Source organism: Magnolia sinica, chromosome 19 (genome assembly GCF_029962835.1).
Source record: "Magnolia sinica isolate HGM2019 chromosome 19, MsV1, whole genome shotgun sequence".
In the NCBI taxonomy this organism is placed as follows: domain Eukaryota; kingdom Viridiplantae; phylum Streptophyta; class Magnoliopsida; order Magnoliales; family Magnoliaceae; genus Magnolia; species Magnolia sinica.
The window spans coordinates 2374049-2388880 of record NC_080591.1 but is presented as its reverse complement, the minus strand read 5'-3'; the positions used below and the strand labels follow the sequence as shown (position 1 = coordinate 2388880).

At 40.4% G+C, this 14832-nt stretch overlaps 2 protein-coding genes across 4 annotated transcripts; one reads left to right on the top strand and one right to left on the bottom strand.

Moving 5' to 3' along the window:
• Positions 1-2419: 2419 nt before the first annotated feature.
• LOC131235506 (pentatricopeptide repeat-containing protein At2g13600-like) lies at positions 2420-5772 on the bottom strand. 2 transcript variants are annotated; one of them, XM_058232694.1, is made up of 2 exons: positions 2821-5772; positions 2420-2717 (listed from the first exon to the last, which is right to left on the bottom strand). In XM_058232694.1, the coding sequence occupies exon 1, from the start codon at positions 5565-5567 to the stop codon at positions 3381-3383; it is 2187 nt and encodes a 728-aa protein (XP_058088677.1). In that variant the 5' UTR covers positions 5568-5772; the 3' UTR covers positions 2420-2717; positions 2821-3380. The 2 variants fall into 2 exon arrangements, with proteins under 2 accessions (XP_058088677.1, XP_058088676.1); XM_058232693.1 differs by having other exon boundaries at positions 2831-5772.
• A 230-nt stretch (positions 5773-6002) lies between these two features.
• On the top strand, positions 6003-13485 carry LOC131235507 (sirohydrochlorin ferrochelatase, chloroplastic). Of its 2 annotated transcripts, XM_058232695.1 has the most exons (6): positions 6003-6142; positions 6403-6623; positions 7278-7339; positions 9243-9353; positions 9775-9867; positions 13222-13485. In XM_058232695.1, exons 1-6 carry the CDS (start codon positions 6072-6074, stop codon positions 13321-13323), a joined length of 660 nt encoding a protein of 219 aa, XP_058088678.1. In that variant the 5' UTR covers positions 6003-6071; the 3' UTR covers positions 13324-13485. The 2 variants fall into 2 exon arrangements, with proteins under 2 accessions (XP_058088678.1, XP_058088679.1); XM_058232696.1 differs by lacking the exon at positions 6403-6623 and having other exon boundaries at positions 6015-6142; positions 7270-7339.
• Positions 13486-14832: the final 1347 nt, after the last annotated feature.

The window sequence follows — 14832 nt, the reverse complement described above, 5'->3', positions numbered from 1 at the left end:
ACGGACCACCGTCTTGTATATCTAAAATCCACTCCGTCTATCAGGTCTGCTTCTCGGTTGTAGGCTTTATAGACAAAAATCAGCCAGACCCATAACTCATGTGGGCCCCATCATAGTTAACAATGGGGATGGGATAACAACCATATGTTTGTGATTGGGACCACCGCGATGTGTATTTTTCATCAAACCTGTACATCAGGTGTGACTCAAAAGGATGAATGGAATGTAAAAAAATCAACCTGATCTAAAACTCAGGTGGGCCATAAAGTGAGAGGTTTGCCTGCAATTTTATATTGTTTTCATTGATGTGGCTCATGTGAGTGTTTTGTTGGACTGATATTTTTTATGTTTGTGGTGAACTTGAGGATTATAACTTGATTGACGGATCAGGTTTCATATATAAAAGATAGTGGACCCCAAAGGGTTTGGGTGTTTACGAGCTGTGGAAAACAGGCGTTGCAGGGGATTCCCATCCCACTAAAATTCAATCGCAGGGGTCTTGAAATTGACACGCGGAGAACTCAATGCCACGTTCAGATGAGAGCAGTGCTGGCGCACAGAGAACCTAGTGGGGAAATTTTCATAGATCCACACCGTCCATCAGGTACAATGCCTCGTGTTCAACTTGATATCCAAAAATCATAACCATCCGTAACTCAGATAAACCACACCCTAGGAAAAAGTTGGGATGAGATTCCAACATTAGTTTTTTGCAGGGGCCACCGTGGTGTTTTATATGCCACTGATGTTCCTCATTAGGATGAAAGAAATACCAAAAGGTCACAGAATTTAAAAACTCAGATGAACCATACCATGTGGATTAGAGGTATTCTGGTAGAGTTTTATGAAGTGGGCCACCCGAGTGTTGAATCAAATTGATTTTTGAGATCAATGCCAAACAAGGGGTGCTCACCTGATGAACTGACTAGATTTCACACATGTTTAATCATTTTCCCGTGTTAAAGAAAATGACCCTTACAAATATCTATATTAGTTAAGTTAGTAATTTACAATCCCTGTTCTCTAACTCGGGGCTAGCTGCATCATCGTGGACCATTGCCTAAAAATCACACGGTTGGATGATTCTACCCATCCAATTGGAGAAGTTTCGCAGTTAGCCACAAGTTCCATATTTGAGTGGCTAGGATCATCCAGCAAGTATAAGCTTTTTTGTTGATGGGCCATAAATGATGCCACCCATTGGATGAGTGGACCGGATGTCGTACACGTGGGCCACATATTATCATGGATTGCATGAGAGTTTGTCATTTCAAGGTTGTGAATCATATCACTTTCTAGTGGTGTGCATGGCCCAGATCTGGATGGACCAGACCCATAAGCAGGCTTCAGCACAGACCACGGACTTGAGAAACAGGACAGGCCCAAATCATGACAGCCAGAAGCAATGTTGGAACTGGGCGTCAAAACAAAATATCTTTAGACCTTGGTCTGCTCCTTGATGGGCCTACTTGTCAGGCCTAGGTGTGGCAATGAGCTGCGTTTGGACCAGGTTCGGATCGACCTGGTCTGGCCCAACACTAAAAGACCCAAGACTTAGGCCGACATTGGCACACCAAGGCCCAATCCTGAGCCCAAAAATGGTTGGGCCCAACCTGGTTTGAAAATTGATCAAATCTCTATTTCCCACGTGAATGCTCCAAATCCATCCATTGATCAATTGGGCCGCACGCACACAAAGAAATTGACATGTAGGATAATGAAATGGTAAGCTACACAACATGATACATGTATTTGTATTGCATGACTATTTACAAAAAATGAAGTTCAGCTAAAATAACTTTAGCCCAAGCCCAGCCCAAAAATCAATTAAACCATCCAAGCTTGGCCCATGGATCACACCATCACCAACGTAAACTTTTTGCATCAAAGATGTGAAGATTTTCGTCTTCCAAGATGAACCTTTAATTCAGCCAATTTATATTAATAAATGGACCAAGACATGTATTTATAGAAAAAAGTGTTGGAGAGTCTTACTTCAAACATATGTGCAACAAAGGAAAAGTAGTTCTTGCAAATATATAGTGAAATGAACTTTTTGTCTTGCCGAAATTATTTGTTACAATCATCGCCTTCAAAATAGAAGAGGGCAGGCTAAGACCCAAAGGGATGTAAGCATGCAATAGTTTTTGAAAGAAAAAGGCATCACAATCACATAATTATCCAACCAGAAGTTCTTTATCACGAAGCTTAAAGATTTTCAAGCTGATAATGCGACCACCATCCGGCTCCTATTTAGCGTGTGACCGAAGTTGTAGCATTGTTTGTTGGGAGAAGAGATCCCTTCTCGACCATACTCAACAATATCAAAATAAAAAGAAAATAGAGAAAAGATGCAAACCACAACATAAAGATTTATGTGGTTCCCTTTCGGTACATCCATGGATTCACACTGATCCACTATACTCAAAGGCAACAAATGAAGAAGCAGCTCTCAATACAATAACATCTCTCTCACTTTACATAAAACACGAAAGTTCTAGCTGATCAAGCTTCACATAGCCTAATGTTGTTGGCACTATTGGTGTGGGAGGAGTCTTTCACTATGCTTCAGTGGCATATTTAATAAGAAACTGCATGATTTCCCTTTTTCTTGCGCAGAATTCTTTCCACTGTAAAATATATTTTCTCTAGTTATAGTTGCAGCTCTTTTCTCTAATTATAGTTGCAGCTCTTTCCTACATTCTTCGAGCTCCCATCTGTTCAAAGAATGTGACCGAAACCAGGATTTAGAATAAACAAAATAGAAAACCCATTACCCATTTTACAAATTGTACAAGAATCAATGATTCATTCACATACTTGGTCTTACATTAGTGATAAATGGAAAGCTAGAGAGGATCGATTGCCACAAGTTGTTTATCTGGGGAATAGTTGGGTTTTCCAGCTTTCTACCATCGTATATATGCTTGTATTTGTACAAGGTCATCAGGTATCTTGCTTTCAGGAACAACAAGCGTCTTAGGATCATTATCTTTTCTTGTCAGTTTTGCTCAAGGTTGCTCTATGGAAGTTCCCCTTGCTACTTCCTGCAACAACTCAGCATGAGCTGCTTCATACTCCGGTACACATGCATAACAACAAGAAACAAGAATATGAAAACAGAAACAAGATTCTTGTAGAGGCCAACATTGAAAATGAGCATCATGAAGTTCGAAGATGAGCCCATCAAAGCAGGATTCCAGTACAATCATGCCTGAAATTTTCAACTGCATCAGCCAAATTCTCCTCATGTAACCAGACAAAAAATTCTAGTGCCTCTGATAGCTTGAATGTCTGATTTCCATGAAATTACAATCCTTGGTTCTTTTGGGTTTTGCACGAAAAGATGTAAATTCAATAAAAACACTTGGCCTGTGAAACTACTTGGAAATAATCATCTCAGACATCAACAGATCCAAAATCCAATAAATTTCAGCAGACTCTGGATGGGATTCCTCCCCAGCATAGAAAGTATGAACTTGGTTTCTTACTTCAACCCAACTACATCCTCCACATTTCTTCAATCCTTTATCCCTCATTAACCTCCTCACCCTTGAAACATCACTCCACCGTCCCGCCGAAGCATATATATTCGACAGCAGGATATAAATGGCCGAATTATCCTTCTCCATTTCCCAGAGCTTGCCTGCAGTTCTTTCACCTATCACATCATTTCCATAAATACTACAAGCACTCAGTAGAGCTGCCCATGCGTTAGCTTCCGACTGAAAAGGCATCGCTCTAATGAACTCTTCAGCCTCACTCAAATGGCCTGCTCGAGCCAGCAAATCGACTACACAAGTATAATGCCTCCCTCTTGGCTTTATACCATAAATTGTTTCCATCGATTCGAAGTATTGTAGTCCTTTATTGACAAAACCGCAATGAGAACAAGCAAAAAGAACAGCCAAAAACATAAGTTCGGAAGGATTCACCCCCGTTTCTAGCATTTCTTCAAACCGAACAAGAGAATCCTCTGCGAGCCCATTATCTGCAAGCCCTTGGATCATTGCAGTCCAAGAGATTTCATTCTTTTCGGGCATTTGATCAAAAACTCTCTTGGAGCTCTCGACGTCTCCAGCTTTGGCGTACATGTCGGTAAGCGCAGTTCCCATGAAGACCTCAAATTGAATTCCCAGTTTAACGATCTTCCCGTGAAGATTCTTACCTTTCTCAAGTGATGCCAAACTTGCACAAGCACGTAGAACGCTAGAAAAGGTTGAACCATTTGGCATTGCCCCTGATGCTAGCATATTGTCAAAGACCTCGAACACCTCCTCACATAGTTCGTTTTGTACGTAACCCGTGATTAGGGCATTCCAAGAGATGGTATTTCTTGTTGGTATTCGCTCAAACAATTCCTTAGCTTCCTCAAATTGCGCATTGTAACAATACCCCGCGACCATAGAATTCCAGCAAACCACATTCTTCTCTGGAATTAAGTTGAAAATCCGACACCCATCATCGGTCTTTCCACACTTACCATACATGTCAATCAGCGGGCTACCAATGAAAACATTGTCTTCAATCCCAACCTTGATGACATGGGCATGGACATTCATCCCAAGTTTCAAATCTTCCAGGCTGGCCGAGGCACTAAGGACACTAGAGAAACATGAAACATTTGGCTTAAAACCATGACGAAGCATCATATCAAACAATTTCAACGATTCTTCAGCATCGCCACTCTGACTATACCTTGCGATCATCGTACTCCAAGAAACATCGTTTCTCTCTGGCATCTCATTGAAGATACGGCGAGCTTCTATCAATTCCCCCATCTCAACATACACATCAAGAATTGCAGTCCAAGAAACAACGTCCCTCTCTTCCATTCCGTTGAAAACTCTCCTCGCCAAATCAACCTCACCCATCCGAAGATGCAATGTAATCAAAGAATTGCAAACCGACAAATTGCAATCAAACCCTGTCTTAACAATCAATCCCAAAATGCTCTTCCCTAATCCAAAATCACCCACATTAACACAAGCTCTAACAACACAAGTAAATGTAATCTCATTCGGCGCCACCCCAAGCTCCCGCATTCGGTGGAAAAGTTCCAGTGCATTGATATTCAAACCATTCTGAACAAACCCACTTATCATAGCAGTCCAAGACACGACGTTCTGAAACAGGTTCGTGTCAAAACAACGGACTGCGTCGTCCACGCGCCCAAATTTCATGAAACCTGCAATCAACGTGGTCCAAGAGACAGTGTTTCTGTGAGGCATTTCGTCAAACAGGCGACGGGCATCATCGAGGCGGCCCATTTGGACATAGCTGGAGATCATGCAATTCCATGCAACGAGATCAAACCCATCAATCTGCTTGAAGATCTTATCAACGTCAGCAGACCTCTTGAAATTCAAGTACATGATCAGGAGCTTGATTTCTATGAATCTGTGGGATGAAATGCCCATTTTAATGGCATGCCCATGAAGGGATTTGCCTTGCTTAACTGAGTTGGGATTGGAACATGCCTTGAGAAGGGAACCACATGCTTCAACATAGGATTTGAAAGATTTTGTGGGGTTTACGGAAGAAATGCTCCCAATGGCTAGTTTCATTTGAATGGATCTTGAGGAGGCCGTGGAGGAGAAATTGGCGGGAGTATCCAAGTGGGACCCACCCAAAGTGTGGTTTTTAGGTTATGACGCATCCAAAGTGGGGCCCACGATCTGGATGGTCTACTTGAGTTTGTGTTACTTATACCAACATACTCCCGCAGAGTATTAGTTTTTTCTCTTGAGAAAAACTTTTATACTCTGGTTCTGTGATGGATGATACGCAGGGCACTTAGAAATTGCATACCTTTGATGTAACAGTATATTAGAATGTAACTTTTGGGTTATCATCCATCTCTTATGGGTCCACTATTTCGGCGGTTTGGATACGAGGAAGATGCCACGTGTACGGCTGGACAGTTCATCTGTATTCTAGCCGCAGCTCACTCGGCTGGCATTGAAAAAACCCCAACCTTCAGTGAAGCGACTGAATCCTGCAAACGATCAGCGCAACGGGTGCACTATTGACTCAGCATCCTGTGCTAACCTCAACGTCTAACGTGCGCCATGGAGGTCATCTCTGCTCCGACGCGACTGATGTATTCTCCATCCTTCCCTCCTCAAGTTAACGTTAACAGGTATTACAAAAAAAAAAAAAAAAGGACATTTTTCTTTTTTAAATTTCTCTCCTTTGATTTCTTGTTCTTGTCGTCAATTTTCGATTGCTGTTGATTTCTGACTAACAAAAACACTGTAATTAGTGAAAACAGACAATACCCAAATGTTTTCTTTTCTTTTCTTCTTCTTCTTCGTCTTCTTTTATTATTATTATTATTATTATTTTCATTCTGGAGTTTTGATTTTAATATATGTGTTTTTTTTTTATTCCAATTTCAAGAACTTCAATTGCATCAAATATCAAAAACCCAAGTTGGGTTTCTCCCAAATCCGTTTATTTCCAGAGAAATTATAAAAAGATTGGACCTTTTTGTACGAAATGGGGTTTAAATGTCAGAAATGAAGGGTTTGTTGAAGGAGAGAGAAGTGGTGTGAGCGATAGGGACGGTGTGATTATCGTCGATCACGGATCCCGGCGCACTGAATCCAATCTCATGCTCAGTAAGTGTGATTTTAGATATTCATAGTGTTACTTTTCTGCAGAGGAATTGACATTTCGACCCTGGAAGGGTTGGCTTGTTAGGACTTCTAAGTACTCATAGATATACTGATATGACCAAATTATCCATGTGGGGGTGGAAATGTCAATTTTAGGGGTGGAAATAACATTAATCTTTCTTTTTATAATTTTAATGATTTTTAAAGTACTTGGTCTCGGGTACTTATTATGAATATGAGGAGAGATTCAATTGCCTGCTGGAATTGTGGTGGTTTAGTTCCAGCATAATGCGAATGTCCAGCCCACCTTTCTGTGATCCAGACCATTCATCCGGTTGGCTCCACCGTGATGTTTCAAAAATTACCATGTTGGACAATCTTGGCCATCTAATGGTCATCTGTAAATGGATGGTTAGAAATAAAATAGAGTAGATGGTCCATATGCAACCGGAAAAGGTCATCAAATTGGATGAATTGGATGGCTGGAATCGTCTGCATTCATGGTAAGGTCTACTGTATGCACAGTCTGGGGCACCTGGAGGGTGGGCCCACTGTATGGAATGCTGACCCAATAGAAAATGCCATTAATTTTTGCTGAGTATTCTATAATACTTCATTGAGTATCGAGCTGAAAATTATAGTTTTCAAGAATTGCAGATGTGTTCGTAGAGATGTTTAGAGATAAAACTGGGTACCCGATTGTGGAACCTGCTCACATGGTGAGGTTCTTTCCTTCATATCATCTCTTTTTAACTCTTTAGGAAAATTATGGTAGCGAGGTATTGGATTTAATAAGTAAAAAGATAGTCCTTGTTGCTGCAAATGAGACATCATTGCCTGATTTGCTTGAAGTATCGAAATACCCAATAAGGTTTTATTTTGTTAACCGCTGTGCTTTTCTGTATAAATCATAGAGGGATTGTTTGGAGTATGAGGACTGTTCTCAGGGTGGCTATTTGCAAATCTAATGAAGCTGAGATGGGATCTATTTGGACTGGGGTCATCACAATTTTTAAGTGTTGATCGTGATTAAACGTCACTCTTCCAATAGATTAAGACGGGTGACTTCCATTTTTTGCTTATCCTTGGGATTGGCAGATTTCATGATGGATCCAAGAGTGGTATGAGATTCCTATTGGTTTTTCAATTTTCTTTAGGAAATCTAATTCTATGGTGGGAGGGAGCCCTCGGTTGTATTTGATGGTTAGCTTTTTTGTGCATGTTCTCTTGCTAGGAAGGGGGTCATCTACTTACCCTGCATTCTAAGGATGCCTCCCATTGTTGCAAGATACCTTTTCTTTCATCTTTTTCTTTCCTGTTTGGATTGGTGGATTTCAAAAAGTAGATTTGGACTGAAAACGTCACACTGAGGAAATTTGTGGAAACAAACATCTGTGAAAAAGAATCCAATCCAACAAAACCTTTTTGTTTTAGCACACTTAATTTCCATGGAAATGTGGAAAAGTCAACTGTAAAAAATTGAGACCTATCTCTAAAAAATCTTGGAGATCTCTGTTTCATTTTTCTATGGCAATGGAAATCGCCCTTTTTTGAGGAAAACCATGGAAGTGGAAATCGGTTCCCACAATTGACTTTGAATTTGCAAATGGTGGAAAACATCACATTTGAGGAAAACAATTTCATTTCCACAGTAGAAAAGATAATTTCACCAATCTAAACAACTATAGTGAAATTTTCATTTATAGTAAATCAATTAATGATCTCTATGGGAGGCAGAGCTACACGTGTTTGGCTTTAAAAAAATAAAATCGTGCAGACTAGCTTTAGCTTGATCAAGTTCAATTTGACAGCCATGTTAAGCAAAGCCTCATAGGTCACTAGATTGCCAAGTTTCGGTGGCAGGGTTTTAGAAAGTAGGATGTTCACATGAAAGTGATTCATCTACCAAGATGTTTCCCAATAGTAGGGAAGTTGATCAATTTGAATGTAGTCTACATGGTCAATGGTTACACTACCAACAAAGCACGTAAATTGTTATGTATTGATTTCTTCGAACAGACTTTTTATTTATTTATTTGAATACAAGTTCAAAAGGCTGCTATGAATCTTGTTGTCAGATAATTGTATTCCAAAGTTTAAGCATTCCCTAACTTTTTTTTTTCTTTTTTCTTTTTTAAATACAAGTTCAAAAGGCTGCTATGAATCTTGTTGTCAGATAATTGGTTATTCCGAAGTTTAAGCATTCCTTTTCAGTTATAGGCTTTTTAAGGCTCCATTTCTTGTTATGCATTTTGGTTGACGACTTCGACGGAACTTCAATGATGAGTTGCTGCATGTCTTTTGCCTAAATGAGTAAGAAACTCAAATTTGAAATTTTGAAAAATCAAAATCTCCAATAGATCCTATCGAAAATTTCCCCCACGTCTATGTTCATGTATGTGCTTTTTCTTATTAATCTTTTTAAATTTATGAGAGTATAGAGGTATACTCAAATTTACTTATTTTCTTTACTGTTTGATTCAATATTTATGCTTCATGCATCATTTGCAGACGTGGGAATATTGGCATTATGTCAACTTAGATCCTGGATGTTGGCTTTTGCAATTTAAATATGCTTGGACATTTTTGTAACATTAATTTTGTTTCCTTCAATGTAAGCAGGAGTTGGCGGAACCATCAATCAAAGGCGCATTCGATTCATGTGTGCGACAAGGGGCAAATCGGGTTATCATCAGTCCATTCTTTCTCTTCCCCGGTAGGCATTGGCACCAGGTGTGCATGAGGGGACCCAAGAAAACAAATGACAATGAAATTAATACTTTCCATTTTTCTTTATCGACAACTATGGTATATTAAGGGTCTGTTTGGTTAGGGGATCCCACGTCATCGGGATTAAGTCTAATCCTGATTTTGGCAAGCCCGATGCCCTCCACATAGGGTTCGTCACAATAAAGCAGTGTTTTCTTCTGCAAAAACACAACAAAGGAAGTTTTAGGAAAAACCAAAAATGCCTGTAATTGCATCTATGCAGAGGAAGGCGCTGGTTTAGTGTGCCCAATCCTACATGGAGGGCATGGGGCCCACCAAAATCAGGGTCAGACTTAATCCCGATAATGCAGGATCCCCTACCCAAATGGTCTCTAAAAGAAAAGGGAAATTTGCTACTATCTGACATTATTTTCTTGCATTCTAGGATATTCCATCTTTAGCAGCTGAAGCTGCAAAGGAGCATCCGGGTGTCTCGTACATGATAACGGCACCTCTTGGCCTGCATGAGTTGATGGTGGTATGAGATTTCTACTCATGCATATGCATGATATCAACCACTAACTGTATATATAAACCTTTTTTTTTTTTTTTTTTACACACACACACACACCCCACAGACTCATGCTAGGGGAATTTCACCGCCTATGGGTACTCGAACCCTTGACCGGGAGTTGAAACTCCTGAGAGTCTACCACCCTAGCAAGAGTAAGGACCCAAAAAAAAATATAGGACCCAAGAGTAAACCTATATACATGTATACATACACTTTATTACATCTAGGCCTGCAGGCTTGTTTTTGTCCATGCCATAGTTAGCAAAACAGCAAACGGAAAGGAAAAAAAAAAAAGGTATGGGAAATGTTTGTGGTTAATTTGGTCTTTGATCAAAAAAAAAAAAAAAGTTCAGTAAGAAAAGGGAAACACCAAATACTTGGAGAATGAGAAGTTCATGTATAATACGGTTTGGACTCAGAAAAACGGAGTGAAAAAAGTATATATTTGTGCATATATGTGTGTATATACTATATGCAAGGTTAAAATAGAAAAAAAAAAAATTATTATTATAATTTCTGCATGTATGAATAATAATGAATATAGATAGTCAAATGGTGTTCTTTGCCTCTCTCAAATCCTTCCTTTTCAAGTAATCTGCATATAAATGAGTCCGTCTCTATTAAAAAATTTCGTTTTCTACTCAATTTTATTAATGGGTGGCAACCACCAATCTTTGTTTTTCAAATTACCCTGAAAGTTTTTTTGTTTTTTTTTTTTTTTTGAATAAAACGTGTTTTATTGCAAGGACATCTTTAATTTGGTTTGCCCAAATCTTTTTGCCTATCTTCTGAAATATACAGAGTTTAAATGTTTAATCAATCATATGATTTTTTTTTCAATAATTTGGAGTGTAAAATGGCGTTTTACTATGGTCCACACACACTATATAGTTCTTTTTCTTTTTTTCTTTTTACTTTAAACTATCCTCCATAGGCATGCCAAATACTGGAATGTTAGGATTAAGAGATATGCCATGCATTACCTGCGGTGTATCCATGTGGTTATGATATCATAGCTTGTTGTTCTACCTCTCTCCTTTGTTTTCCACTTTTCTTTTCTAAATCTCTCTTCAAGCCATTTTCGGTTTGATCTTTCTTCTCTAAACATGTTCGGATCCATGGATTCTTCATTCATGGATTTTTGCATTAAATCTTTTGTCCAAGACCACAATTTGCAAATCCCATAATTGAGGAGTCCACGTACCCCCACCAAATCCTCAAAAAGAAGGATTGGCAAGTCCTCACATTCCTGAAAGAAGGGATTTATTCCATGTCCGACTTCTCATTTGTAAACCAAACTATAGATTTGCAAATACCATGATTCATGTCTCCCAGTCTAGGATGCCGACCAAAACAACAAATCCATCAGTTCCAATACTTACAAACCAGAATTCACTATTCCTAGGATTTGTAACTTGCACCAAAATTGAAAGTCGGTCTTTCCCATGCATGTCTCATTTTTTATTCACCCCATTTGATGCAAGTTCTGTACCACCCCAAATGCACATCACACCTTGTTTCTCTAAAGCTCTACCAACCACTATATATCCAATGCTTATTTAGTTTCCTATTTTACTTTCTAGGCTGGAAAGTACCCCCAACCACTCCTGAAATGTGTTTTGGTTGTACTAACTCTTTCCTTATAACCTTTGGGGACTGAGATAGGCAGCCTAGGCTAGATGTATCTATGTATACTTCTCTCCGAAGGGAAGCTGTGATATTTTTCTCATTGTTAGAATACAGGATACATTTGTATAGTTGTACATAGTATAGAGAGCTATATGGATGGATTCATGGATGGATAGGCAGCCTACCTCTTCTATATATTCCTATCATTCTCAATGAAATAAATATAACACGGTTTCCACAATGTAGTCTTTGATTCTTAACATGGTAGCCATCATTTGGCACTGAGCTTGACCGTCCATCTTCCTCTTTAGATGAATCCGAGCATTGGATCTGGGTGTCTTCACTCATCCCTACCAATATCCCCTTAGCCATTGGTGGAGTGTGCTATATTGTCTCCTCACCGTCCATATCAATCATAGCCCACCATTACAACATTGCATCACTATCCTTATTGTCCGCCATTGTTGGACCTGAAATCAGCCCATCCAATCTCAATCACTGTTCACCATAGCGCGGTTGTCACCACCGTCACCTGTTGCCAACATTCCATAGCTTGTCACACCAGAAAGTCTCTCGCCATCACTCCCAATTGTCACCACCAAGGTGTTCCGTAACGGTAACGGTAACCGTAATGGCCATCACCGTTACCTTTACGATACGGAGCATAACAGCTGTTACGACCCCATAATGGCCATTACGGTCTCTCTTTTTATTTATTTATTTATCGAAAAAACTCCCAAAAAACCTGTATATGCTCTGTAATGTTGATTAAAAAGTATGAAAAACTTGTATATGTCCAGTAATAGACCATTATGGGGCTATTATGGCCTTTATAGGGGACATAACGTGCCGTTAACGGCAATTACGGGTCATTTTTTCCATAACGGCTGTTACGACCGTTATGACCCCGTAACATGTAACGGTTGCCACCATTACCTTTATGTAACAGCCTTTACAGGACACCATGGTCACCATACCCCCTTTAACTACTGCTTCCTCCCATCATAGCTCCATCACCATAACAGCCCATAACCCCCCTACCTGAACCCTTCGCTCATCACTCCAATCTGACATTGAACACATTGGTTCTGGTAACCATCTAATGCCAAATCTTCTTCCGCCATTGACTTCAATAGACGACCGAAATCGCCGCCTTGCCAGCCATCCCAATGGTCCTCATCACCCTCTTCTGCCATCATCTTCGTAGCATCCACCATTCTTTCTAGCCAGAACACACCCTCTGCCATCCCCCTCTCACCAAGACCCTTTCTCCCCATCACAGTCCATCTCATAACTGTGCATCGCCCATCCTCCTCAAACAACCTCCGCACAACCGCTGTTGCTCCACTGTCCTTTTCCAAACCCATTCATCCCCGGTCTCATGCATTCCCTGATCTCTGATTGACGTAACCAAAAATAAAAATAAAAAAATTCCTACTTTCCAGTTGTTCCAAGTTAACAGTCTGGGCCATTGATTATGGGACACTGGTGCCAGAAACCAAAGGGATGACATGATCCAACTGCCTCTGTTTGATGGTATGGGGTGAGGGCATTGGAAATGCCACATTTCCCATTCATGGGGGCGGTTTGCTATACAAGTTCAGTTTCAGTTGGGGAAAAAAGGAACAAAAAGAACAAAATCATGCACGTAGGCATTTTCGAGTAAAAGATAAAATCTGGGTTTTGCAGGATGTCATGAATGGTAGAATCAAGCACTGCTTGAGCCATGTAGCTGGAGATGCAGATGAATGTGCTGTTTGCGCCGGGACAGGTAGATGCCGCCTGCATTGACTAAATGAAGTGAGATTTTTGGTGGTGTTTTGTAAGTGGGCCACACGGGAGAAGAAAATGGACGCCAATGATATCCATCTCTGTGAGAATAGGAAGCTGGGAATAATGGAAAGTGACAGCATATGCAATTTTGCCCTCTTCTATTCTTGGATATTCTATTCAGAGTTCCCAACCCTGATCTCATCGTTACATCCGATAGGATTTCATCAAACTTTTTCTTTTTTTTTACATGCGCACACACCCCACACACTCACACTAGTGGAATTTCACTACCTATGGATACTCGAACCGATAGGATTTCATCAATCGGTTCTTCAACTTGGGTTTTGATTAATTCCATCTGATAGAACTCTTTGATACATCTTTCTTGAAGTTGGTTTCCGATTGAGGTATCAATGGATTGATTTTTCCTACATATGTACTCATATTTTTATGCACAAATACACAATTTTGCCCATCCCATAAGCTCCTCTGCAGGTGACCATGTGTGCAGGACATCCCATCCATGCATTTGAGGGTCCATTTTTCATGATGGGGCTCACATGGCTCTATTGTCAGGGTGATCTACACACGTGGACTTGGTGGAACTTAACATCGACGGGACTACAATTCATACTGGCTGGAAAATCCTAGCCACCTTTTTCCTATTGATTGTGGATGTTCGCAGTTTGTTGTTTTTACCAGCCATTTGAAGGCTGACAATGAGACGGTTTTCGGGCACAATATTTTAACAGTTTGTGACCAGCTATAAGCCTCAGCAAATGGATGGTTCAAATTCAGCTCATTTGCCTGTATAGATGCACGGCCCACTGTGAATGGCCACGGCCAATCACACTGATTTAAGTATTTAGCAAGTCTCCTCGTTTCAGAATAATTAAATACCCCATCTAGGTCAAATCTCCAAAGAAATTACCCCCCAAATGGCCTACCAATAATGAGCAATGAGCACCTCTTTCTAACCAGGGTTGCCGTTCCGCTGGGCCGCCCTAAGTGCAAGTTGCCTTGTGCCTACCTTGGGTTGCATCTTGGCATGGTTAGAAGATTCATAAACATAGACAAACTCATTCACAAGTTGAGTTGGGATTAACCGAAGTCGAAGGTGAATCAGCCTGACTTGATGGATCGTCTAGGTGACTCATGGTGTCAAACCAGATCAGGTCTGATGGAGTGCACGTCAACTCAGAACTCCTATGATTCTTCAACCAGCAGGTTTGATCCGGGCTTGAGATCCAATGACTGGTTGGACCACAAACAACCTTGCCTGAGCCTGGTTTGCTTGGATTCCAGTCCTCACTGAGCTATTGGGTCGGGTACAGACGTGGTCCAGCCAGCCCAACCCAACCGCCCATTCCAGCCAATGAACCGAGGACCATGTTGTGATTTCATGGCATTACTAAAAAATGGAGCACTGACCACATCCAAAGATTACACCAACTGCAGACATGAAAAGGGGCAGCTGAAATGAAAATGGCTAGCAGGTCACATATGGACACATTCCATATGCAAAAT

Coding starts and splice junctions, on each gene's coding strand:
- LOC131235506 (XM_058232694.1), bottom strand. CDS start 5,567: ATGAAACTAGCCATTGGGAGCATTTCTTCCGTAAACCCCACAAAATCT.
- LOC131235507 (XM_058232695.1), top strand. CDS start 6,072: ATGGAGGTCATCTCTGCTCCGACGCGACTGATGTATTCTCCATCCTTC. Junction 6,143..6,402: donor CCTCAAGTTAACGTTAACAG/GTATTACAAAAA, acceptor TCCAATTTCAAG/AACTTCAATTGCATCAAATA. Junction 9,868..13,221: donor GCCTGCATGAGTTGATGGTG/GTATGAGATTTC, acceptor TGGGTTTTGCAG/GATGTCATGAATGGTAGAAT.